A 25,368-nucleotide genomic window follows, 5' to 3' on the forward strand; every position below is an offset into this window, starting at 1 on the left:
AAATAGTTTAAAATAACTTTACCATACTCCTAAATTTTCTTGGTTTGCAATGTGTCCATTCCAAATGCCTGCAGCAATACCTCTTCACCACCTTATTTAGGATTTAAACAACGTGAGAAACATGAATACTATGTTGGAAAACCTGTTGTAATATATTTTGCAATTTCTTCTTCCAATGTTTTCTTACAATGATCCAATGCCAGCCTGTACATTTACACAACATCTATGACAGGAAAGCAGTTTATCACATCATGTGAGACATTTTAAATTTTTTGGGTATGTTGATTTCCCCCTGCCAACCTTAGTTACTCCCAAAACAAAAGGTAATATTGGTATAGTTCTGGTCTTTCCACTTTAATTCGTATTGCTTTTAAAAATAAAATTAGTCTTGACCATTGGTAGAAGTTTTTATACAAAGTTATAACTGACTTGTGTGTCGTAATGACGATGAAACTTATGGAAATGTCTTGGATATTATAGCTAGTCATTCCAATTTTATACATTTTTTGCATGTCTGCAAAAAAGGTACATGTACAAATGACTGTTTACAATATTATTGTATTTTGTGGTAGTTATTACTAATTGGATTTAAGAATTTTTCTTTAGAATAATTTAAATACATAGTTCACTGAATGAATGTTGAAAAATGGAGAACATGTCAAAAGTGAGTACTATGTCAATGTTGACGGACATTTCAGTGTCTATATATATCAGGGACAGACGTCTTCTAATGAAGTCTTAAAAATGTTTTCTAACTACAATATAATTATTGTTTTGTTTCTGTTTTTGTTTTTGTTTTTGCTTTTAAAAAAACTCTTATCTCTAGGTAGATGTGCCATTAACTTGGCTTGATTTTTTATGGTCTCTTGAACAACTGCGTCACAAAAAACAATATACTGCAAGTCAAAACAGGTGAATTTTTATGTTTTGTATAGATTCTATTTTTATGATTTTAAGAAAAAATATTTCTACAAATATGTGCAGTTGGCCATAAAAACATGAAGTATCTTGTTTGTCTATCTTAACCCTATTAAACTGGCTGTTTTGGTCCTGTTAAAGATATCAGGGGTGTAAAGTGCCTGCAGATTATAAAAACCAAACTAACAATGCTCAGTTGATGAAAGTTGGCATGCTGGTCAGTTTTTTAAAACATACTGTTTTAAAAAACTGATTCCAGGAAAAAATAATTTGATGAAGGATTTTTCACTTTCAAAAATATACTTTATTTTCTTAAGCATTACTAATGATGTGAAGGCCAATTGATTGCAGCAGTTTTAACAGTGTCTGCGTGAAAGTTTCTTATTTTAACTGTCGTTTTTCCAGGAATAATAACATTAAAGCATATGCTATTAAAATTTGTAAATGTTTAAAATATTGTATTTAACAGGACCTAGGTAGCTGAAATCCATGTAGGAGTTTTGTAAAATGCTGTATTGGTTATATAAAAAAAAATGCTACATGTATATTGGGTACTAGGGAAAAAACATGGGTCAGATCGAAAGGAAAATAACTTATACAAGATCTCCCAACACACTTACATGAATATCAGCACTTCTTAAAATTACCTTTGTCTAAAATGTGGAATACCCCCCCCCCCCCCCCCCCACAAAGTATCAAATTTTGCACCGCAAGCCCCAATAAAAGTTGAATCAATAAAAGAAAATCACAAAATTTGAGAATAAAATTACACATAATAACTAAAGCTAGACTTATTGGAGAGACTGTAAGCACTTTACTGTCTTCCCACATTTCGTGCCAGTGGGGTTAAAGTTGTATTCCTTAGTGTATTATCTGTCATTTTATTTCAGGGATTGGTTCAAGCTAAACCCCCTTGAATTAACTTTACTTGGCTGTGAGACAATCACAAAAAATCAAAAAATCACCTCTAAGGTATTTCTGCTGTTTTTAATTTGTATTATTAAATTTCCCAAGACTGAAAAACAAATAACTGTACATCAGGATAATAACTTCTATAGTTTCGTCTATTTTTGACCATTTTTTGCATTTGTATAACTTACATTGATACAATACGCTGAAATATATAAGCTTGATGGAACTTAACAAAACACATAGGCCAAATAACTTTAGTTATGTGATTTTGTTGTTTACAGGTCTTAATAATCACTTAAGGTAAATGTCAGCTGGATAAAATCAAACAGTCAAAAATAAAGAACAAGATATGTAGCGAACTTAAGATGGTCGTGTCCATAATTATACCCCTTTCATGTGATGTTATTTCCATGGTTTTATGTGAATTTTAATGGTTCCACTTTTTTTTATAGAAGAGAAAAAATAAAATTGCAATAACTTCTCTAACAACAATCTTGTTTTAACTAGAAACTTATACAATATAAATAAAAAACAATGAAGCAAAAAAAGCTGAACATATATTTTGTGAGCCTCTATGTGGTATTTTATGATCTACTGCAAAAAAAAAACTTTATCTCACACTTTTATTAAGATGGGATCTCTTAGAAGATGAGATATGTCAGTAAAACCTGTTACCAGTGAAAACCTGAAAATTACAAGGAAATAATGGTACATGGGCATTTGTGTGACATAGTGTGTGACGCACTATGCAAAAAGATTCATAGTTTTTACTCTACTGAATAAATTCTAATTTGATTAAAAAAAAGATGGTTTAAACTATGCTTTAAGAGAAATATCAAAGCAGAAAATACTGCTACAAGGTTTGTGTTATATATTTGTAGTTTACAATCTAAAGATTTTACAACCAAGTCCAGCAAATGCATTTACTGATAATCATGAACTAGTGAATAGATGAAAATCTTGTTTCTTAATGAAAAGAATGTGCATATAGATTGTTTAAAGAGGAGATGCATACACAACACTCCCCTTATACACAAACATTTGCAGAGGAAAATTGTGAAGGTTATATCTATTGAATTACAAGAGGCTTTACACAAGGGGCCCTGTTGGATATAGATAGACAGGAAATATTAATTGGTTATACATTTATTAAAAAGCATTAACATATTCAGTAAGTCAGGTGGAGTGAGGTGTTAATAGTCGTATTATAGTGATAAAGTTTTTGATAGATAGGATTGTCACTTTTCTGTCAGTTTATGCTCCACAGTGTGGACTCAGTGAGGAAGATGAAGATAAGTTTTATGATGAGTTAATAGCAGTCACATCAAAGTTTGGAGACACTGAACTTGTCATGGTGGGCGGCGACTTTAATGGTCATGTTGGAAAGTCATCTGAAGGTTATAGAGGTGTGCATGGAGGCTATGGATTTGGGAGCAACACATCATTGCAACACATCATTCAGTAAGACACAGAGTAGGCTGACAACATATGAGTCAGGTGGTTGTAAGACACAGATAGATTACTTCCTGGTTAGAAAGTCAGACAAGAAAGTGGTGAAGGACGTGAAAGTTATATCGGGGAAGAGTGTGTTTCCCAGCATAGGTTGTTGGTTTGTGATATTATCTTGAAGAGTGTTAAAGAAGCCAAGGGAAAGTACAGGCCCCGTCGAAAAGTCTGGAAGCTGAAGGAAGAGATTGTAGCAAGACAATTTAGTGCAAAAGTTCAGCAGTTAGCCCACAATGGTCAATGTGATAGTGTCAATGTTGAAAGTACTTGGACTACTTTGAAGAATTGTCTTCTAGAAGCTTCTGATGATACCTGTGGGTGGACAAAAGGACCAGCTAGACATAGACAGAACTGGTGGTGGAATGATGAGGTTGACCAGTGTATAAAGAAAAAGAGGAAACTTTAGAAAGAGTGGAAGTCAGGTGGTAGTAAAAATATTTACTTAGAAGCTAAGCGTCGTGCTCGTACAGCAGTGTATAAGGCAAAATCAGAAGCAGAGAGAAACAGATTTGCAGATGTGTTAAGAAAGGAAGACCAGCGCAATCAGGTATTCAAGATAGCAAAGCAAATAAAGAAAGACTAATCAAGATGTTGTAGGTGAGAAGTGTATACGTAATGATGAAGGTGTTTTGGCTAGCACAGAGCTTGGAAGAGTCATTATCAGAGATTGCTTAACACTGAGTTTGATTGGGACGAGGATAATTTGTCTGATGATGCTGTTGTAAAAGGGCCAGCTATGCAGATCAAGACAGAATGGGTAGTGGAGGCTATTAGGAAATTGAAGATTGGCAAGGCTGCAGGAGTATCAGGTATTGTTGCAGAGATGGTAAAAGCATCTGGATATATTGGAGTTGAGCTTATTACAAGTCTTGCTAACCAGATTATAAAGGATGGTGCTATTCCGAGTGAGTGACAGTCGAGTGTAATAGTGAATTGTTTCAAGGGCAAGGGTGATGCATTAGAAAGGAGTAACTATAGAAGTTTGAAGTTGGTTGATCAAGTAATGAAAATTATTGAAAGAATGATTGATAAGTTACTTAGAGAAAGAATTGATATAGATAAGATGCAATTTAGTTTTGTTCCAGGGTGTGGCACTACAGATGCAATATTTTTACTCGACAGCTTCAGGAAAAGTATTTAGGAAAGAGAAAGAATCTCTATTTTGCCTTTGTAGATTTAGAGAAAGCTTTTGATAGAGTGCCACGTAAAGTTATTTGGTGGGCTATGAGAAAATTAGGTGTGGATGAGTGGCTAGTTACGATGGTACAGTCTATGTACAGCAATGCTAGAAGTCGTGTCAGGATTAACGATTCACTTAGTGATGAATTTAGTGTAAATGTTGGTGTACATCAGGGTTCTGTACTTAGTCCTTTGTTGTTTATTCTAGTCTTAGAAGCGCTGTCGATGGAGTTCAGAACAGGTTGTCCATGGGAGTTATTGTATGCAGATGATTTGGTTCTCATAGCAGAGTCGATGGAAGAATTACTTGAAAAGTTTGAGAAGTGGAAGAAAGGACTAGAAGAGAAAGGGCTAAAGGTAAACACAGCAAAGTCTAAAGTCATGATTAGTAGCATTGCAGCCAAGTGTGACCTTGTAGTTGGAAAGTGGCCTTGTGGAGTTTGCAGGAAAGGGGTTGGTAGTAACTCAATTTTTTTTCAGACTTGCAAGCATTGGGTACATAAGAAGTGCAGTAGTATTAGTGGAAGGTTAAGAGCTGACATTCAGTTTGTATGCAAGCGTTGCAAAGGTGAGATTATAGAGAATGAAGTATTTCCAGCTTTAATGATGTACAACATTGGCTCGTTAGAGATAGTTGGGCAGTGAAGGGGGTGTTGGAAGAAGTGTTACTTGCAGGATAGGTTCTGCTTGGAAAAAGTTCAGAGAGTTACTTCCTTTGTTGAATAGCAGAGTCCTGTCAATTGAGGTAAAAGGTAGTTTGTATGAGGCCTGTGTAAGAAGTGTTATGTTGTACGGTAGTGAGACATGGGCAGTGAAGCAGGAAGATCTTGACCGTTTAGAAAGGAATGATATGAGAATGGTTAGTTGGATATGTAATGCCAGTCTGAGAGACAGAAAGAGTTCAGATGACCTAAGAAGCAGCCTAAGTCTCCGTAGAATTAAAGATGCAAAGCCCAGAGGCAGACCGAGAAAGACTTGGCAGGAGGTTATAAGGACAGACTTGATACAGAGGAAGTTGAGTTTAGATCTAACACAGTCTAGATCAGATTGGAAGAGATCCAACCCATGCTAGCATGGAAAACGGATGTTAAGCCGATAATGATGATGATGATGATGATATTTAAAGCGTGGGGATGTGATTAAACAAAACACATCAAACTAGGCACCATCTGGGACCAAAATTGGACACATTTTCTTAAATCTGGGTCAACCCACCTGTTTCAGAACAGATGGATTGATGACATGATCAAAACTTTAAACCCCAATATCTCCTCAGCTGTTTGTCAAAAGTACATAACTGTATACAGTTTAATCAGCGTGTCAAGCTTTGCACATCAATGTAAACTAGTAATGCTTTTTTGTTGTTGTTGTTTAGCTTAGCACAATTGTTGTGTCAATGGAAAACATTACTCCGTACATTTTAAGTAAACCAAGAATCCTCCAATGGCTGTTGAAATTTTTCCTTGACATTCTGTCTACACCGAATGTCTCAAGCTTCTTAGCACAGGTAATTACCAATGCATAATGCTGTAGATCATTTATTTCACCTAGCTTTAATTTTTTTTTAATTTTTTTAAACATATTATTAACTAGTATTTACAAAAAACTAAAATATTTGAAATAGAAATGCTTCATTTTATTTCAGCAATTCTCTCTTAAAGTTGAATTGTCAAATTTCATGCTGAAATAAAATTATTTTGTTAGAACTAAAAACTAGGTACTAATTCATTTATTACGCCTTGTCTAACCTTAGTGTGAGCCTGTGTTGCAGCCATTCTGGAAATGAAAACTAATGATTTTCTTTATACACTTTACTTGGCATTGGCTTCTACCAAAGTATATCTTCTACAATTGTCAGGAATGGCCCAAAAACAACCGTTTTGACAAAATTTTTGTAAAGGGTTATTTATTTATTTGTAAATTATCTATACAGGATGTCTTTTCAGTTGAAAAACGTCTTTTTTATAGGGTGCTGTAGCACAAAAAAGCTTTCTCAGCCTACTCAGAAAACCTTAATACAATAACAACCGAGTACCCCAAGCTGTACCGCAAAATATCGCCCAAGATCTAAGTGCCGACTGAGCTTGCGAGGACAGTACAATGACTGAGGGTGATATTTTTGGTACAGCCAGGGGTAATCAGTTATTATTGTATTGTTAACCGTCTAAGTTAAATAAAAATAAAAAATGAGAATTTCGGTTTAGTGTTCTTATAATGTGATTCACAGCACTACTAAACATTATAAGAATTCGAAATTCCTAGTAAAAAAAAATCCTTGTAAACAAAACGTTATGATGTTCGACACTTACTAAATGCGCAACTAAAATTTTGTTCAATATAATAATAAATTTTTCAACTAGATGGCCAAGAATAACTAGCCTTGTTGAAGAAATATTCCGACAGAATGTTGGTGAAAATGGTTATTTTAACAGTTAAACTTGACATTGTTGTTGTTTCTATCCTATGAAAATGGTTTTATCGATAAATGCATTGTAGGAGTTAGATATAAAGTCATTTCCAGTTCTTCTTGAAACTTGTTTTTTCGTGCTTTTTTACATTTTAAGCTACTATTTTTCTTGACGATGGGCAATACCGCTACATATCGGCTCGTCGTTAAGAGCCCTAAGTTAATCAGAATGCCTAAAACAATGCGTCAATTATGTTTTAAAAAAACCGTTCGCAAGAAGAATATACTGAGGTAGAATATATTGAATTGACTGTACTTTCACCATGGAAACATTGAAATATTATGTCCTTTTTTATATCTTAAATCGTCCAACCACGCTTACACATTGTAAGTCAAAATTTAAAATCAAAAGTGCTGATAAATCTTTAGCTCTAATCTGCTTGATTTTTTGTGTTGAGTGCTACCATTTTATATCTAAAACTTGCTTAATTATGTGTAATTACTAATTTACGCATGAAATTGGAACAACGTTCTTTCTAACAGCCAAAATAAATTATATAACGTGCACCTGGCTCTTCTCTCTTTCATGACCACTATTTTGATAGTGAAAGAAGTAAAAGAGAAATAATTAGGCTAACAGTTGATGTCTGAATTTCTTTAGAGAACACAGAAGCTGCTTGTTGAAATGTATTGGACAACTAAAAACTTTCGGTAAATACATTGACTTATAAACATACTGTGTTGGTAAATTTAAGCAGTTATTATTCTGTAACAGTTCGATAAGAACTAAAACATTTTTACCCTGTTTTCTTGACCCTAAATCACATATACATTGTAATTTTAGGTTTCATTATTGGGCGAAAACTATTATAGTTGATATTATTGAACATGATCCTTTAAAGAAGAAGACATTGCAATCGTTGTAAGTCGAATTAAGAAACAGGATCGTTAAGCTATTCTTACAAAGGAGAGACAAGAGAGGGTATTGACGGTTGCTGTTGTTTTCATTGTCTTTTAAAAGTCATTTCTGGCAGAAAAAGGTTTACTGTAGCTAAGAAATTGTAAAACGTTTGTTTTAAACAATTCTTTTTAATGTTATTGGGAGTGTGTCTTAGGATACTGTATTATTTACCATTATTTTAGTGGAGATGGTGTTGTTTTGCTGAACCATCTAGGGGGAGCTTTGCAAGTAGCAGAAAGGGATGAAGAAGTTGAAATGTTATATCAGTCCTTAAACAGCATAAATGCTTTCAATTTAAAAGCTATTATTAATGAGCATTCCTTCAAATTGGTGCAGAAACTATGGGGATCATTTTATTTGAAGGAACTAATTCAAATTGTAAAGGAAATCTCCTCGAATCCAACTGACTGTACAGGCAACTTTTTATTGCTGATAGAACTTATAATAAATGCTTCTGAGAAATCTGAAACATCATTTACCCGGTCAACATCAACAAATTCCTATAAAGAAATATCACGTCTTGTTGATGAAACCAATCAGACAGAAAACGTCACAGTTGATGCTAGCTCTTATAATAGGTTTTTTCAAGATATTCGTGCCTTTCTTGAAAAATGTAAATCGATATTCCATGTTCGAACAGATGTTCCAAATGCGTTTTTTGTTTATTTGAATGCAGAACTGGCTTCAGCATGTTCACTTAAACCAAGCACGTTGAGTGATTTAAACTTAAATGTAGTAATGGACTTCTTTATGGATTATTCCACCAAAGGTTACATTGTTTTTATTTTGTTTTACTGTTAGGACTTTATCTTTGCTTTTGTTATATGTTTTGTAAATTATGTGGTTAACACTTAGCCACAATTAAATTCTCTGAAATTTGATAAAAAAAAATAAAAAGATATGTTATTCTATATTTTTCTGCGCATCTATAATCAATTTTACTTAAATGCTTTACTCATATATTGTTCTGAGAATGCGAACTTCGTTGAATTTCTCTTTAAAATCTCCGAAAATTTTACTCTGACCTGGTTTTTGTTTTTCCCATATTTTTCTCTTTTTGTCTAAAAGTTTATAACATCTTATAAATTATTTCGCAATTTAAAATTAAAATGGTCAACCTTTTTGTCTAAACTAGCATTCCAGAGCCAAGCAAATCAACTGGATCTAACATCTCCCCCCTCCCCTGCTTTAATAAATTGATACAGTTAAGCACTATTGTTTTTATAGGTGTTAAAGGAAAATTTTCTGAGAAGATTATGTGTGGATTATTGGAACTTATTACATCAAGTGTGGAGACTGATATTCCCAGAATGGTTATGCTTAATATTCACCTTCCAAATCTCTTATCAATAGGTATGCTACCGTATGATTCTGAAGTTAAATTTTTACTTTTATACTTTTGCAAATTATAAAATCATGAATAAAAAGTTGAACTTTTTTAATCTGCATTCTACTTGAATGGCAATTATGTAGTTGAACTTAACATCTGTCGTGCAGATGTGTGCGCCAAGATTTTTGCTTGTCATGCATATAAACAATATTATTTATTTATTATACGTTGTTGTCGCCGTCGTTGTCGTTGTCATCTCTTATTGTTGTTGTTGTTGTTGTTGTTGTTGTTGTTGTTGTTTTTGTTGCTGTTTAGGTTTCGATAACATGACTGAAGATATTGCATGCTTATTGCTGCAGTATGGTTCATTAGCATGTCGGTCGAAGTTTAAAACAGAACTGCTTTCAAAGAGCTTGGGGTTTATAAAATCTCTGTGCGATATATTTCCGTCAATACAAGAAAAACAGTAAGAACATATAATTTGAAATGTGTTTTCACGCTTATTGTGTTATTTAGATACAACCCAGATGTCTTATCAGTAAAAAGTAGGTAAAAGGGCACTGATAGCGACAGATATATTTTTTGTGGACCTACTTCTTATTTTTTTTTAAATTTTTATTCTATCTTTTAAAGCGTAGTAAGAACTAAAAACCATAACACATATTTTACTTTCAAATTGTCAATCGTAACTAATTTCTCTCCCTGACTGCGCCAACCCTACATGATTGATTTTCTTTCGCGTAGCGGGTACTATTGCTTAGATTCTTTTGTATGCAAACTAGATTAAATGTTAAATATGAATCTAGTAGTTCTTTTGTTGTTTTAAAGAGTTTAAAAATTTTTCAGTCAAACAGCAATGAAAAAAGTGCAATAAATAATCTCTGTTGAATCCGATTCCAAATGAATGTTTTTGTCGTGTTTTTAGATATGTGGATTGTGCCATCTCACAGCGTATTGAATCTTTAACTATCGTAAAAAATTTGCTGCTAGAAGTTGTTAATAGTGTTACTCACTGTCATACTCAATCAGACAGCACCACAAATTCATTGTTACCAGTAAAAAACACTAAGCAATTCGCCAAGGATTCAAATGAAGATGATTTTGGTGAAGATGAACTTGTTGAAAATCTCTTCAGACCTAAACTAATGAAACTATTACTGGAACTTGCTTGTTCGATGATAAAAACTGGCGAAAATATAAACTACACATACGTCAGTGTTTTACCGAAGCTGTTGTACCGTACTGACTTCCCATTGGTTCCTCAGGATTTACCACTTGCTTATTTCCCCTCTTGTGTGAATAAAATATCAACCTTGCCTTGGAGGGTTAGCAAAGAAAGTTTAGCTGTGGAAGTACTTCAGCTATGTATTGAGTGTTTAGCAGGAAGCATATGCACACCATTCCAAATTTGTGGAGTTATGATTCCAAAGCTAGCAAAGAATTTAGATATGACTGGGTTAAATGATACAGTAAAGATGGATATACTTGGTGGTAAGTCTCCTTTCCTTAGTAATCTTCGTTGTTGTTTTTGTTTTGAATAAGATGCTTATTGTCGTTCTTGTTATTGTTGTTCCAATCGTTCATATGCCTAGCCAAAGAAGTCTAAAGAAGGTTTTTAATAAATAATTTAATAAAGATTTGAAGTAAGAGTTTGAAATATTTCTTTTACTATAAGTTAGATTTCTGAGGTGGATTTTTGTAGCAAGAGGGGTAAATAGGTAATTCTAATTGGAGTTTGGTAACATATCCAATCTTGATGTCTTCTAGAGTTTATTCAAATCTGTTATTCGAAGTTGTCGACAAATCAGCACATAGAAACTCTAATCTCGCATGGAATCGACGTCATGTCGCTACTGATGCCGACGAATAATGAGGAAGTTGACGTTAAAGCATTTATTCATAACATGACGGCGTCATTGGAAAAATTTGGAAATTCGTCAAGTATGCTGTTGTTAAAAAGCTCGTGTGAATTTATGTTGACGAATTTTAAGGACGAAACTGAATTAGTAAAGGTGTGTTGATTCATACCAAAGACTGTCTGCCATGTATAATAATAATCTCTCGTCTTCTCTTTTAACGAAACTTAAAAGGTTAGTTTTTTCACGTTAAGGAAAACCTATGTTGATCGACTGTTCATTAAATTAATCCCCCTTTTAGAAAATAATATCGTCAAACACTGGTCTAATTTTTGCCTGATTTTCCTGCAACATTGTTTGACGCTTTTTTCTTAATATAACAGCTGGCTTACACTTGATATTTTTCAACTTTAGACCTTGTTCACATATCTCATCAAGAAGTATAACAGAAACGACATACGTAATGTGTTTTTGTTGTCTAAAACTTGGTTTTCTCACGATCAGTACGCACCGTGCAGAAAAGCTTTGTATGACTACTCTGTTAGCAAATTTAAATCAAAACAGTTGCAAGTCATGACGGAGGTAAGTTTTTACCCTGCGTCAAGTAATTGAAACAATCAGTGGGAAATAGATAATATACATGATGATTTCGTGTGAGGACCGACGCCTAATCTTAATCTGTTTCAGGTCCTTGCCTCAAGAAATAGTGTTTAAACCTTTTTATTCACAGTTCCCTGAGGCGTGCTAAGAAAGCTTCGGGTACTTAATAACCGGAAATAATATTAAAAAAATTTCTTAATTTTTATAGATACTTACTTCGATAACAGCCTTTCAACAAACAGTGATAAAGACGTTGAACTCCACGGACGAAACAGAGCAACTGATAATTGCATACTCAACCACAGAACCTCTGATAAAAGAGCTTAATAGTTGTATCCAAGACAACCGTTTTAATATTGAACGACAGGGAGATATAAAAAGCAAACTTAATCGATTATTCCTCTACCATGTTTTATTCCAAGATAAAATTGAGGAGCTTTTTCACAAAACTGGTAGTATTGGCTGTATGGGTGAGATTGAAAGCGAGATTCCCCCAGATATTTTAGCGGATAGTATGCTTATGACTAAACTACAGACATGCGCAAAAAGAATTGAGCATATGCAAGTACCACGGTATCAAAGCTTAAAGTCGTTTGTTATCAATTTACTCAAGGGTTTCGTTGCAACACCTGGTAATGTTGCACAAACAGGCGAAATTAGTGATAACGCGAGGCAGAATAAAGAAACAAAAGGACTTGTACATGAAACAGGAGATGTTGCTGTTAATATTACTGACAATCCGCCTCAAGAACGGAAGAGCAGTGGAGAAGATCTTAAACTAATACTCGCAGAACGGGTGGGTGTACTGGAACGTGACTTAGCCTCGTTACCATGGAATGTATCAAAAAGGGAGAAGCTGTTATCTTCTGGATATAGTTCTTTGCTTTGGTGCGAGAAGATTTCAATTAAAGTTGAAACAAATGGTCAGTTGAATTTGGAAGAGAACTTACGTCAAACCTTACTGTCCTGCTTCACAGAGTATTGCGAATTACTTCGTCAGTTAGGAATACCAAATGTTTTAGTGGATGGAATCCAGGTAAAGGTGGAGGACATCTTCACGGAGGAGTATCCTTTGACTGAATTAAAAGGGAGGAGAGCCATTGTCGTGAAGGTGGGCGTCATTTGAATAATGGCTGCTTTGTTCATGCTATCATTTTCCTGTTTTAATTGGTAGAATCAAAGATGAAACATAAATATACGTAGTTATTTCCCTGAAAGTATTTCATCTATAACAAAATCTAAATCTATTCTCTTGAATTTAAATTTTGGAGAATGAACCATATATTGTTTGGTGTTACATCGAGTATCGAGATTTTTACTATAAAACTTGTGGAAACAATGGGTTAAATAGTGTGACATAGTTTTAAATTTATTGTTCTAGGATTTCAAAAAGTCAAACTAGTTGATTTTTAATAAAAATTGTTCTAGGTGATTGATAAAAATGCATCTGTCAACAATCAGATGCGAATCCTGGAGCGAAAATCAGCGCTGTTGGTTCAAGAAGAAAACATTGAACAGAAAATCGAGAAAACATCTCGGCTTCCGTTAAAATCGTGCTCATACACAGCAGAAATAAATGTTTCTTTTTTTGATTGTGTTGATTGCTGTGGACCACAAATAGTTGGGTGTTATTCACCTGTGTCTGGTGAGCATTGTGAAAGACCTTTGGAAATAGGTTAGTACCTTTTGGTAGTTAACCAACGGGATCCCGAAGTTAAAAATGATGTACACATATTTTTCAAGTTTACTTTTCAAGAAACGTGCATTTAAGCAATGTATAGATATAACGGAGGTAAAGAAAATATACCAGATGAAACTCTTTTCTAGATTCTACTCACATTATATACCAGCTTTTTAGGGTCGTCACCAGACATATAACGGCTTGAGACAACTAAATGGGTGCCATTTTGAGATACGTTTTTATGTAAATCAATTTGCAATAATATCTATACTGTGAATGCACATCCTTTACACAGATTTAGAATTAGTACTGACAGATAGTAACTAAATTTGCTGCTTCATGTTTTTCGTGTTTTTAGGTATTCGTGCAGACAGTGCTTTTGCCAGTATATACAATGAAGATGGAGTAGAAATGGAAAACTGTGAATTGTTTTTTACAGATCAAGGAGTGTATGTGTACAAAGCGTACAGTTCTGGTCATCCCTATGACACAGCTGATGTGAGTTGTTAATACAGTATGAACTTACTTTGATTATTATGTATACACTTGATGTTGTATCATGGCTGAAATAGAAAAGTCATTTTGCCGCATGTTTTAAGTGTCTTTATTAATTTGAAGTTCAATAAATTTTTAAATTTCACTGATTGGTCGTTCTACAAATCGGTAATAATGCGTGTTTATTTTTAAGGTATGGCTGGCTCTCTTTATCGAACTCTTAGAAACGAAAGAATTTGTTCCCGCCATCATTTTACCCTATCATTTTCCTAATCGTACCACATGGGAGGCATTTAGAAGATGGGTGTCCCCCGAAATAACTGGTATTTACCTTTTTATATCTGTATGTAATGTGATGCAGGTATAGTTAAGTTTTTTTAAAAGTTAACGGCGAAGTATTAAGGAGCTAATTCGTGTATTTTGGTAAAAAAAAGTAGAAAATTACCATTTTTCTCCTAAATTTAGGCACCGTGCTAACATGCGATTTCGATTTTTCGTCCGAATGGCGCAGTTACTACGATTCGCGCCCTGAATGTGTTGGCTATGGCAAAGATATTATTTTAACGAAAGGATTTCGGAACACGGAAAGGCGAACGAGTTTCTCCTATCAGAGGCAGCTTTCTTTAAATACGAATAAGGATTTTGCGAGTATGTTGTTCGACTTTGTGATGGAAGCCATTTTGGAAAGAAACGATCTAAAAATTTATAGGTAATTTGTATATTTTGTTTTTTGTTGTTTTCAGCATAATTAAATACTAAAACTCCGTGTGAGGCTTTGTAATCATTTTTCAGGTAGACAAACTTAGTTTGATACTGATAAAAGTCGTTTAACGCCCCACGCACGTATGTCGCTCCCTAAAATTACTAGCTATTTATTTTTAATTTTTGCGTTGATATGCATATAACGTTGCATTTGATATATTTTACGTTATTGCCTTTGAAATCAGTTGGAATTGTCAATGTTTCTTGTTCCAACTGCTCTTTTGTAGCAATATCTAATTGTAGTGACTAAATAGTATTTTTGCAACCAGGGCTAGACAACAATAAAAAATAAGCTATAAAAAATGGCTGGATTGTTTTTTACTTAAATTGTTAGCCATTTTGACTTTTTTTTTCATTTTCTAGGTTTCTGGGCAAGCACATCGCACTGTTTTTAAACGATCTTGTCAACACAGGTACATCACACCCTTATCTGATCAGCAACAATTTTGATTTCGACAGATGGAAAAAAGGCCAAAAATGCAAAGTGGATAAAAGCAAGAAAGACATTGTGGAGTCATTAGTTAATTTTATTCTCGACAATGTATCGATTTTTATTTCTACGATGGATTTCAATATACTATTCAAAACACGTTTAAAGCAATTTCTTCAATTGAGGTCCTTTTTAGAGAAGAACTTGAAATCAAACAGTTTTTCTTATACCATGCGGAAACTAACTGAAACCACGAAAATCATAATAAGGTTTGTTGCGCAAATTTGTTGACCAAGTTTCTCAACGTTTCTGATTTTCACTGAATTCTCTCTAGAAGGAGAAAGTTCGTAAAAAAATAAGAGTAGAATTTAATACTGCGTTAGAAGTCCCGTGTAAGGTGGGCACGATGTGAAAATAATTTTATATTTTTAAAACCTTACATGTCTTGTAACAAAATAAATGCATTGTTTTAAAATAATTATTTTTGTCAGTCACCTGCAATTGGTTAAGATTGGAGATTTTGAAGAAGCTTTCCAGGAAGAACTCATGCATTGGATATTTGACAACGAGGACAGAGTGTGGCGTTACCGAGGAGGAAGAGACGGCCACGAAACTCTGACGCAATACCTTGGTTTTCTTTCACATAAACGACAAAACAGAAGGTATGTCTCCCTTGAAGAACAAAGCTTATTTTTTTTTTAATATTTGGTATCGGTAAGGCATGTACTTTATGTCTAACTTCAAGTTATATATTATTCCTATTCGCAGAGGTTAGGTAGAATCATACAAGAAAACTTTATCAAACATTATTATAAACTGATCTCATGATGTGTTTAGCATCTGTGCGAATGCTTACATGACAAATAACATTACCTTTTCAGATGTTTTCCTGGTGTCGTTGTGTGTCTGCGTAAAGAAGCAGAATTCAACATTGAACTGATACAGGTATAGTAAAGTCACATTTTGTGCTTTGTGATTGATAGCATACCACATGGTAATATTTGTAACACTCTAACAGTGTTGTTTTTAAGGTTATCGTGAAAAATTCCATCACTTCAAGACCAATTTACTTTGCAGTAGATTTTATTTTGGAAATACAAAATAATATTTAACTTTGAATAACTTTGAATGTAAATCGGGTGGTTGTTTTTTTTTTCGTTTTTTTATTTTTTTTTATTTAAGCAATTGTGTCGTTATGTAAGTTATAAATTATGCCGCATTAACTTAGAATGTGAAAATAATTCAGCACCCATTGGATTTATCGCTGACATAAATATTTTCTGCAACATACGCACCAGATATTTATGATTTCTATGTTTTTCGCACCGTACCTTCATAATTTATATGCTGTATACACTAGAATTTCATGATTTATATGGTGTAGCTACACACCAGAACTATATGATTTTTATGGTGTACACACCTGTCCTTCATGATTTATATGGTGTAAAAACCGGACCTTCATGATTTATATGGTCTACGCACCATAACTTCATGATTTATATGGTGTACACACCAGAACTGTATAATTTTTTTGATGTACACACCAGAACTTCATGACTTATATGGTGTATACACCAGACCTTCATAATTATGGTGTATACACCAGACCTTCATAATTTTATGGTGTATACACCAGAACTTCATGACTTATACGGTGTATACACCAGAACTTCATGATTTATATGGTGTATACACCAGAACTGTATAATTTTTTTGATGTACACACCAGAACTTCATGACTTATATGGTGTATACACCAGACCTTCATAATTATGGTGTATACACCAGACCTTCATAATTTTATGGTGTATACACCAGAACTTCATGACTTATACGGTGTATACACCAGAACTTCATGATTTATATGGTGTATACACCAGAACTGTATAATTTTTTTGATGTACACACCAGAACTTCATGACTTATATGGTGTATACACCAGACCTTCATAATTATGGTGTATACACCAGACCTTCATAATTTTATGGTGTATACACCAGAACTTCATGACTTATACGGTGTATACACCAGAACTTCATGATTTATATGGTGTATACACCAGAACTTCGTGAGTTTTATGGTGTATACACCAGAACTTCATGATTTATACGGTGTATACACCAGAACTTCATGATTTATATGGTGTATACACCAGAACTTCGTGAGTTTTATGGTGTATACACCAGAACGTCATGATTTATACGGTGTATACACCAGAACTTCATGACTTATACGGTGTATACACCAGAACTTCATGGTTTATATGGTGTATACACCAGAACTTCGTGAGTTTTATGGTGTATACACCAGAACTTCATGATTTATATGGTGTATACACCGGACGTTCTCGATTTCCATATATTTTTTTATTTTCCTTTATTTTTGATAAAGGTCAAAGACATTGTTGGTTACGCAGTCGGCGAATACGTGGATAGAATTGCTGACCTAGATGAAATTGAAATACCTGCGAGAGTGAGTGACGAAATGGGTGAAAATGGCGCCAAAGAAAGTTGCTACGAGATAGTAACTGCCTGGATTGATCCCAGGTTAGTGTTTTTATAGCCTCAGCTTTTTTGCATTTGATATTTCTGCTCTTCCACATTTTTTAGTACGTACCTCTCTCCCTTATGGAACAATTCAGATACAGCATGATGATAGATATGTGCTATTTGAAAAGCTGAAACCTGTATGGAATAGATCTTAAGCGTTAATCTTGTTTTTACCATGTTATAAGTTGAACTAAATTAATTTTTATAGACATACTTCTAATGTTATTTATTTTTTCTAAAGAATAGTTCCACACAGCTTGTCATTAGTGCACTTTTACGCGATAATTATTTGTTTCCGATACGAAAAGAAATGCTTTAAATATTTCCTAACATTAAAAAGCCACTGCTTTATTCGTTCGTTTTGTTCATATGTTGGCATTATTTTGTTTGTTTAGGTTTCGTGGATTACAGTTAAGTACGTCACTCTACATGAGGATATTTCAATCGGTGACGTCAGACAATATTTATTTTGACATGTTAAATAACAGCGTAGAAAAAGTTATTAAAACTTCTTACGGTTTCAATCTTCTTCACAAGATTGGATTGTCCAAATTTTTTATTCTTGACCAATCTTTGTCGTACAACGTTGCCACCGTTACTGCGACTGAACAATTCGAAAAGTTTCTCGTCAAGCGAAAGCCTGTTGCTATGTGTATTTGGGCCGTGGAATTTTTCATGGGAAATAATTTATTTATTTTTGGATTATTTATTGTCCTTCTTGCTGTCTGTTATGGATGGTGTTTGGCGTAAAGAAGTGAGTAAAGTTAAATTACGCAAGGTAAAAACTTTGTTAAAAATATATTCCGTCATCGTTAAGCATACATATTTTAATCATGAAAAACGTTTATGTAAACAGCGCCTCTTCGTCCATACTATGAAGGATGGTATTTGTTCCTGCGCTCAAGACCTTGTTCTTTTTCTTATAATTCACAACTTAATAATACCTTTTTATATTACTTCACACTATTTATTTAAAATCTTTTATATCTTTTATTTAACATTAAATAATATAAAATACATTTATTTTCCATAATTGTTTTTGTCAGACAGTAGCATCATGCTGCAGCTGTATAAATATTTACCTAAATTGTTAACTTTCTTCAGAGCAGAATTTGTACTTGTGGTTCTTTCATCACACCTAAGAATTACCGCTTTCTTTTCTTTTCTCCTCTTGAATATAGTTTCAGATTAACCAATAACTTTCCTTTAACATGTCGAGGACGACCAATGAGTTCGTTCTTTTCATGATAAAACCCTATAAAATTTTTTTTCAAAGTATTGCGAATCATTTTTTTTTTTTTTTTTGTCGTGAAGACTTCATATCATACTGTTATTTTGATAAAAAAAGGATATTCTCACTATCCTCAGTAATATTATTTTTGTTTTACTTGCCAACAGCTAGTTTTTAAGTGACGAACTAAGTTTGTAGATATTTACAGCTTTAGTTATTGTATATATGAATAAATAAATCTTATTTTGAATATTTTAATGAATATAATAAAAGTTATCTTTTTTTTTCTAATTTAAGATTATCTTAACCACGAGGCTCTAAAATTTGGAACAACTACTTTGATAGTTTGAAGTCTTCTTTAAGAACTTTTTTATGTTCAAACTTTGTTCGCCCAAAATAGCTTGTCACAATTTTGGCCAATGCAATTTTTCCCTTTTTTCCCCTTCAACCTGTTCGATCGACCCACCGTTTTTTTAAGAACTCATTTTTACGTCACTCAATTGCTAAGATACTGAATTTTTGAAAAAAAAGAACAAAAAAACCTGCTTTTATAGGTATTTAGGCATCGTACCTCTCAGATATTAGCCATTACTGAAATCTTTGTAATCGGGAATTTATAATAACTTTCGTTAGGATTTTGCCTTGGAACTTAAAACTCACAACCCAACTTTATGTTATCAAGAGGAATCATTCTGTAAAGTTTACACACGTGATTAACCCGATTTCCCGATTGTTTCGGATTTTATCATAAAATCTAAAAAAATCGAATTTGGAATTTCATGCGAATCATATATAAACTGGAAAATAATTTGCCATAACAGTTTAAAGAAAACATTAAAAGTTCGTTCTCAAACTAAAGGAATTGCATTTTAAGCAGATAGTGGTACTTTGACACATTTTAAGCTTTTAATGACGTCACAGAAAAAGTGAGCAAGCAAAAATTTTATTAAAGCTATTTTGTTCCTTTTATGACGTACTAAAGTGTACCAAGGTTGATCCAATATGAAAAGAGTAGCCCCCCCTCCCCCCATTTTCCCTCACAGCTGTAGTATGTTTGAAATACCCGGGACTGAATATAGGGTGAATGTATGATTGTGAAAAAATGCTGTCCATTCTTCCCTTCTTAAATTGGAGAGACGTATAATTTAAAAAAATATGTATCTTAAGTTATTGTCATGGTGAGTAAAATCCTTTTGGAAACTAATAGACATTTCTGGTGGAACAAAATCTCATGCTTCAAAAACATTCCGAATGGACTCTCTGTTCTGTTTCATTAGTTTTAACTGCGAATAAGTTTGTTGGTGCATCGCTCGCTCGAAGAAAACCACTGAAGCGTAAAATATCGTTTTAAGAGATTTTTCTTCAAACGCGCTGCACGTTAAGCTCTATGAAGAAATCTGATTTGGTTGTACCTTATATGAAATTTGTTGAGCTCTCGCGGAAATGACTTGAGGATCTCGTTTGCTTATATATAAGGTAAGGTTTATTTTAAATTTCCAAAAACTTATTTTGATCTGTTGTCGATCATTTGTGCATGCAGAATAAGATTTTGCGGTAGCTTCAGAAAAAGTTTACAAAATTTGCGCGTTATAAGCCTTATAGGTTTTTTTCAAATATATTTTGAAGCACAACTCTAAAAAAGCATTCTTCGTGTGCAACTTGTGAATATGTCAAGTTTAAAACCTTTCCTTACCCGTTATGATCCTTTGTTATTCTTCAATGCTGCCACTTTTAAAAAACAATCTGTTTTTGCTAACCTAAGGATACAAAACTTTTTGCATTTTTCAAAATTCTCCGTTCTCTCTATTCTTTTAGATCTAATGGCATGGATGCACGAGTCGTGCTTCTTTTCTTTGTTGTAGGAAGTTGCTACTGTCAAAGTAAGTGTGTTTTTTACTAGAAGCTGTAAATAAAAGGACAGTACTTGTGGAATTTTAGCATGGTATGCAAAATCCAAACTGAAAGGTTTTTAGTTGGTCGTGCCAACTGCGATACCTAAACGGCTGGGGCTTCATAGACAACCACATACTTTTTTTTAGAACCCTTTTTACTCCCCGAACATGCTAAGTCAACTCTGGATATAAATTTGCTCATTTCCATGTAGTTTTTCAATACTTCATCGTAAATAATAAAGATCAAACAGCCAAAGTGATCGACACAGTCAAGCTACCCACTTGTACGCATTTGGATCAAAAAGATAATGTAACATTACGTGGTGGTATTAAAGCCGGCAAGTTTACAAAGCATGGTGTCGTGAAAGATATGAAAACATGCATCGATGCTTGTTGTCAAGTGAGTAGAGGATGGAAGGGCTTTTTTTTGCGCTTCGTTTTTTCACAAAGCTCCCAAATCATTGTGTTATATCAGTGGTATTTTAAATTAACCAGTGCGTTTCATACTATTGCTTATAATATTCAAAATTTTTTTGCAGAATACGATGATTCTTATAAACATTTTGATAAACATAACCAGTGGTTATGTTTATCAAAACATTGACGAATATTTTCAAACTCTAGTCAGATCCTTTCTTTTCTTTAATTTCAGCATGAGGTATTCAGAAAAATAAAATAGAGAAACAAAGGGTCCTAAAAACACTTTACACGTCATTAACCCAAGGCTATTGTACTAGAGGGCATTTATTCGGTGCAAATGACCACTTCGAACCCATTCCGTTCGTAATTTGAAGCCACTTCGTTCCCATTTCGAAGCCACTTCGAAGAAGTAAATAGTAATTAAGATTTAAAAAAAAATTTTGAAAATGTCTACGGGTTAAAATATTTTCCCAGCATTAAATTATAGCTACCCATGCTACAGGGAACCAATGGAAAATTACACGAGGAATTTGGTCGTTGTAGTTACGTATTTTAGGCATCGTTATTTTGTGCATCTTTAGCATTTTAACCCTATTCGGTCCGGGGGGGGGCGGATTCCGCCCCCCCTGACGGTTTTTTTTTAATAACTCCTGATTGCTTTCTTATATAGCTACGATACTTACTGAGTTTCAACATTTATCTATTAGACACCTGCATGCTAAATTTTTAGGTCCCATACCTTTCAGAGGCTTTGATATTGGCCATTACTCGAAACTACCCCTAAAATCTCTATGAAATCCTTATAAAGGGGAAAATATAATAACTCCTGTTAGGATTATCCTTAGAACTTGAAACTTGCAACACAACTTTGTTTCATCAAGAAGAATCATTTTGAATAATTTTGACACGTGACTAATCCGATTTCCCAATTTTGTCGGATTTTACCCGAAAATCGGAAAAAAACGGATTTTTGGGCAATTTTTGGCAATTTCTTATTCGATCCATGTAAGAACCGGAAGATATGTTAAAAAAAATTTATTTAGCTTTCTGAAACTTCAAACAGAATGTAAAAATTCGCTCTAGAACAAAAGTAATTATATTTTAAGCAGATAGTGGCATTTTTAACAACTTTCAAGCTTCTGATGACGTCACAGAAAATGTGCTGACGTAAGCAAAAATTTATTGCCACCATTTTGTTCCTTTTATGACGTACTATAAGTGTGCCAAGTTTGATTCAATTTGAACAATCCTATGAAAAGTTATTGAGGGGGGGCGGAATCCGCCCCCCCCCGGTCATAGTATGTTCGAAAAACCCCGGACCGAATAGGGTTAAACAGAATACAGGTGGTAATATGAGCAAAAACAATTCCTACAGTGAAGTTTTGTGTTGCCTTTTATTCTACGTTTGTAACATTCTTGTCGCCATTCTCATGTGTGATCACAATGTTTGTTTTGTAGGACGAGACATGTGATGTGTCTTTTATGCCAGGTAACACATGTTATACAGTCAACTGCTATTCCGAAGCTCTATGTGATGCCATACCCGCCACACCGTCACATTTATCACCAGGAGGAGTGCAAATATCACACATCATCAGAGGGGGAGGGAAAGGTGATGATGTTGACGAGTTCCGCAAGAAAAATGGCGTGAATCGGAATTCACGTATGTGTTTTGCTGTTTTTCGGTTTTTCGGTTTGACGAGTTCGTTGTTCGCACATTAAGGACATTTTTCCCATCATGGGCAACTCGAAAAAAATGCATATATTGAATGAAACAAAATTGTTATATACATCATTCTTTTGTGCATATCTCACACGAAATACCCTGTCTAGTTTTTATTAAGGCTTTCTGAGAAATCGTGTGCCGTAGTTTTAGCATAAATGCCTACGTTTAAAACATCTTGTATTGTTATATTTTCTTTTAGTTCCAAACGGCGACAAATGCGTGTTTAGTAGGGTGGCGTACAACCATAGTATTGTGGGTGGCAAGCAAGCAGGAGAAGTAATTGATCTCGGTAAATTTATTGACATTCATGACTGTGCTGACAAATGCTGTCAACATGAGAATTGTGAAGTGGCGCAAGTGATGGGGAACAAGTGTTACGCTGTGGATTGTTACACGAAGGATCTGTGTAAAAGTAAAGTGGGATCTGTAACTGATTCTCCCACGATGCTTGTTTACATGAATAAAAGAAATGGGAAAAGACAAAAGCACAAAGGTGTGACAAATTTTTGTGGCCTTAAAATACGCTTGCACTGTTACGGCTCCATTATACAAGAAACGTTTATGTTAACCCCTGTATTTTATTGCTAGTCTATAATAACAAAAACTCTGCTGCATGGCATATCTGATACTTAAAAACAATTTTTTTTCCTGTCATGTAATTCAAAAAGCAAAACTAATAAAGAGTCTATGAAGTTGTAATATCACTCTGTAAAGTTGTTGTCACGACGCAAAGATTTCCAACCGCTCAAGCTTGTGAGAGCGAAAGCAGTACTCGATACGCAAAATGTTCTGTCATAAAACACTCAAGATAAAATCGGTCACGACAAATTAGACTCTTCTACTCACTTTGTTATATCAATAATTTTAGGCAGTTGTGGTAAAGATTGTGCAAATGGTATTTGTTCCAATGATGGACACTGTATGTGCGATGTAGGGTTTAAAGGTTCCAAATGTAGTGAAGTGGAAGATATAGGTTTGTTTGTTTGTTTGTTGTCATTATTATTGTTGTTGTTGTTGTTGTTGTTGTTGTTTGTTTGTTACACGCTCATCGCTCATCAATCAAGGCTCATCACTCTATGTACGTTGCTAATAGGAAAGTGTGATCCCGATTGCGGACCACGCGGTTCATGTTTGTCCAATGATACATGCTCGTGTGAAGAAGGCTGGAAAGGCTACAAATGCCATCAACTATGTAAGTACAACTTTGTTACTGTTTTTATTGTTGTTAGACTTAAACACATTTTCCTATTTTATTTACCCTGTTGTTCAAAAATTTTTAAAGAATTTCTTCTTAACAAGCCAGAATAGTTTTACGAAATCAGCGTACGTTTTCTGCAGTTATGAAAAGTTCTATATAATTTTTACGCTGTTTTACGCATACCTTGATGAAGAATTTTGAAGCGATTTTGTTGAGATACTGAATTCTCGCGAAGATGTTTTAAGTTTCCCATCTCAGATGTGAATTTGATGCTAAGTGTTTTATCTTTCCTCTTGTCACTACCTCAGTTCAAAATTCTGAGTGTGTCTTACCAGTACACATGTTGTTCTCTCATAGTCACGTGTAAACAGCCTTGTGCCAATGGTTACTGTATCAACGAGAGAAAAAATATGTGCAAATGTGACGTCGGTTGGACAGGAAATCTGTGTAACGAATCAACTTCAGGTAAAAGAACGTGACGAGATTAATGCCCCATTCATTTATTTCGTTATTAAATTTGAAATATCCCACTATTCTGACTGTCATCATTTATTTTACTGAAAGTCAAAGATGACATTCTTAATTATTTAGATAAGTTAGTTCTCGCCTCGTCTGGTGAAGAAGTGCTATTCACAGATTCTGAGATTGAACCAGAATTAGATATTAAGGTTTGATTTTTTAAGTTATTAATTTATTTTTTTTCTACATTTTCTTGTTTCTTTTGTTTTTTCTTTTTGTTGCTACAGATCTTGTAAAAAACTTATTTAGAGTTGATAAATTTTATTAATTGAACCGATAGTATCTCGCCAAATGGTTTCTCTTTTTTCTCGAAAAAAAAGTTAAAGGTTATAAATGCAATAGACATTTTTTTCTTTACTTTAGATACACGAATCACCCAAAGTACACGAATCTGAATCAATTTCAGCATTAGCGGTAGCCATCTGTTGCGGTGTAGCAGCAGCTGTGTTGGGAACGGCCGCTGTAGTGTTTATCGCGCGACAAATGCTTGGTACGCGTCCTGTTCGGGCGTATGATTATTTAAATGTTCCACAAGAAAAACAGTATTATCAGCCAGTTAGAAGACAACAATACCCATAATGCAACAGCTGTATATATATTTTTTTCGTAGCATACATTTTGTGATATAAAAATAATTTTTATATAATTTTTTTTTCTTTTTCTTCATCGTCTAATCAAGAAATTGGAATATGAGTTTTTAAAAATCAGTTTTTTATCCAAATTGGCAAAGACGAGTATTTACATAGGTTGTTTTTCACCACTTCACGCAACAAAAGTCTTCGTCCTACGCATG

The 25,368-nt window shown here is 34.0% G+C and overlaps 2 protein-coding genes across 4 annotated transcripts; both read left to right on the forward strand.

Annotated features, from left to right (window-relative positions):
• The first annotated feature begins 361 nt into the window (after window positions 1-361).
• Window positions 362-20,233, forward strand: LOC130656030 (uncharacterized). Of its 3 annotated transcripts, XM_057458866.1 has the most exons (23): window positions 362-664; window positions 827-912; window positions 1,809-1,890; window positions 5,891-6,022; window positions 7,584-7,633; window positions 7,767-7,844; window positions 8,066-8,652; window positions 9,111-9,236; window positions 9,529-9,679; window positions 10,139-10,704; window positions 10,981-11,225; window positions 11,484-11,651; window positions 11,878-12,780; window positions 13,098-13,344; window positions 13,709-13,848; window positions 14,039-14,168; window positions 14,311-14,554; window positions 14,971-15,306; window positions 15,529-15,699; window positions 15,919-15,982; window positions 17,432-17,586; window positions 17,985-18,367; window positions 20,098-20,233. In XM_057458866.1, exons 1-22 carry the CDS (start codon window positions 647-649, stop codon window positions 18,337-18,339), a joined length of 5,034 nt encoding a protein of 1,677 aa, XP_057314849.1. In that variant the 5' UTR covers window positions 362-646; the 3' UTR covers window positions 18,340-18,367; window positions 20,098-20,233. The 3 variants fall into 3 exon arrangements, with proteins under 3 accessions (XP_057314849.1, XP_057314848.1, XP_057314850.1); XM_057458865.1 differs by lacking the exon at window positions 20,098-20,233 and having other exon boundaries at window positions 363-664; window positions 17,985-19,090; XM_057458867.1 differs by lacking the exons at window positions 362-664; window positions 827-912; window positions 1,809-1,890; ... (1 more) ...; window positions 7,584-7,633; window positions 20,098-20,233 and having other exon boundaries at window positions 7,653-7,904; window positions 17,985-19,052.
• LOC130656034 (tenascin-like) lies at window positions 20,155-25,221 on the forward strand. The gene is made up of 10 exons (XM_057458870.1): window positions 20,155-20,296; window positions 20,636-20,700; window positions 20,925-21,112; window positions 22,591-22,795; window positions 23,058-23,351; window positions 23,727-23,831; window positions 23,952-24,050; window positions 24,414-24,521; window positions 24,648-24,724; window positions 24,939-25,221. Exons 2-10 carry the CDS (start codon window positions 20,646-20,648, stop codon window positions 25,152-25,154), a joined length of 1,347 nt encoding a protein of 448 aa, XP_057314853.1. The 5' UTR covers window positions 20,155-20,296; window positions 20,636-20,645; the 3' UTR covers window positions 25,155-25,221.
• Window positions 25,222-25,368: the final 147 nt, after the last annotated feature.

The sequence above is a fragment of the Hydractinia symbiolongicarpus genome, chromosome 8, assembly GCF_029227915.1.
Source record: "Hydractinia symbiolongicarpus strain clone_291-10 chromosome 8, HSymV2.1, whole genome shotgun sequence".
Taxonomy (NCBI): domain Eukaryota; kingdom Metazoa; phylum Cnidaria; class Hydrozoa; order Anthoathecata; family Hydractiniidae; genus Hydractinia; species Hydractinia symbiolongicarpus.

Coding starts and splice junctions, on each gene's coding strand:
- LOC130656030 (XM_057458866.1), top strand. Junction 913..1,808: donor TATACTGCAAGTCAAAACAG/GTGAATTTTTAT, acceptor ATTTTATTTCAG/GGATTGGTTCAAGCTAAACC. Junction 11,226..11,483: donor ACGAAACTGAATTAGTAAAG/GTGTGTTGATTC, acceptor TTTCAACTTTAG/ACCTTGTTCACATATCTCAT.
- LOC130656034 (XM_057458870.1), top strand. CDS start 20,646: ATGGATGCACGAGTCGTGCTTCTTTTCTTTGTTGTAGGAAGTTGCTAC. Junction 20,701..20,924: donor AGGAAGTTGCTACTGTCAAA/GTAAGTGTGTTT, acceptor ATTTCCATGTAG/TTTTTCAATACTTCATCGTA. Junction 21,113..22,590: donor GCATCGATGCTTGTTGTCAA/GTGAGTAGAGGA, acceptor TTTGTTTTGTAG/GACGAGACATGTGATGTGTC.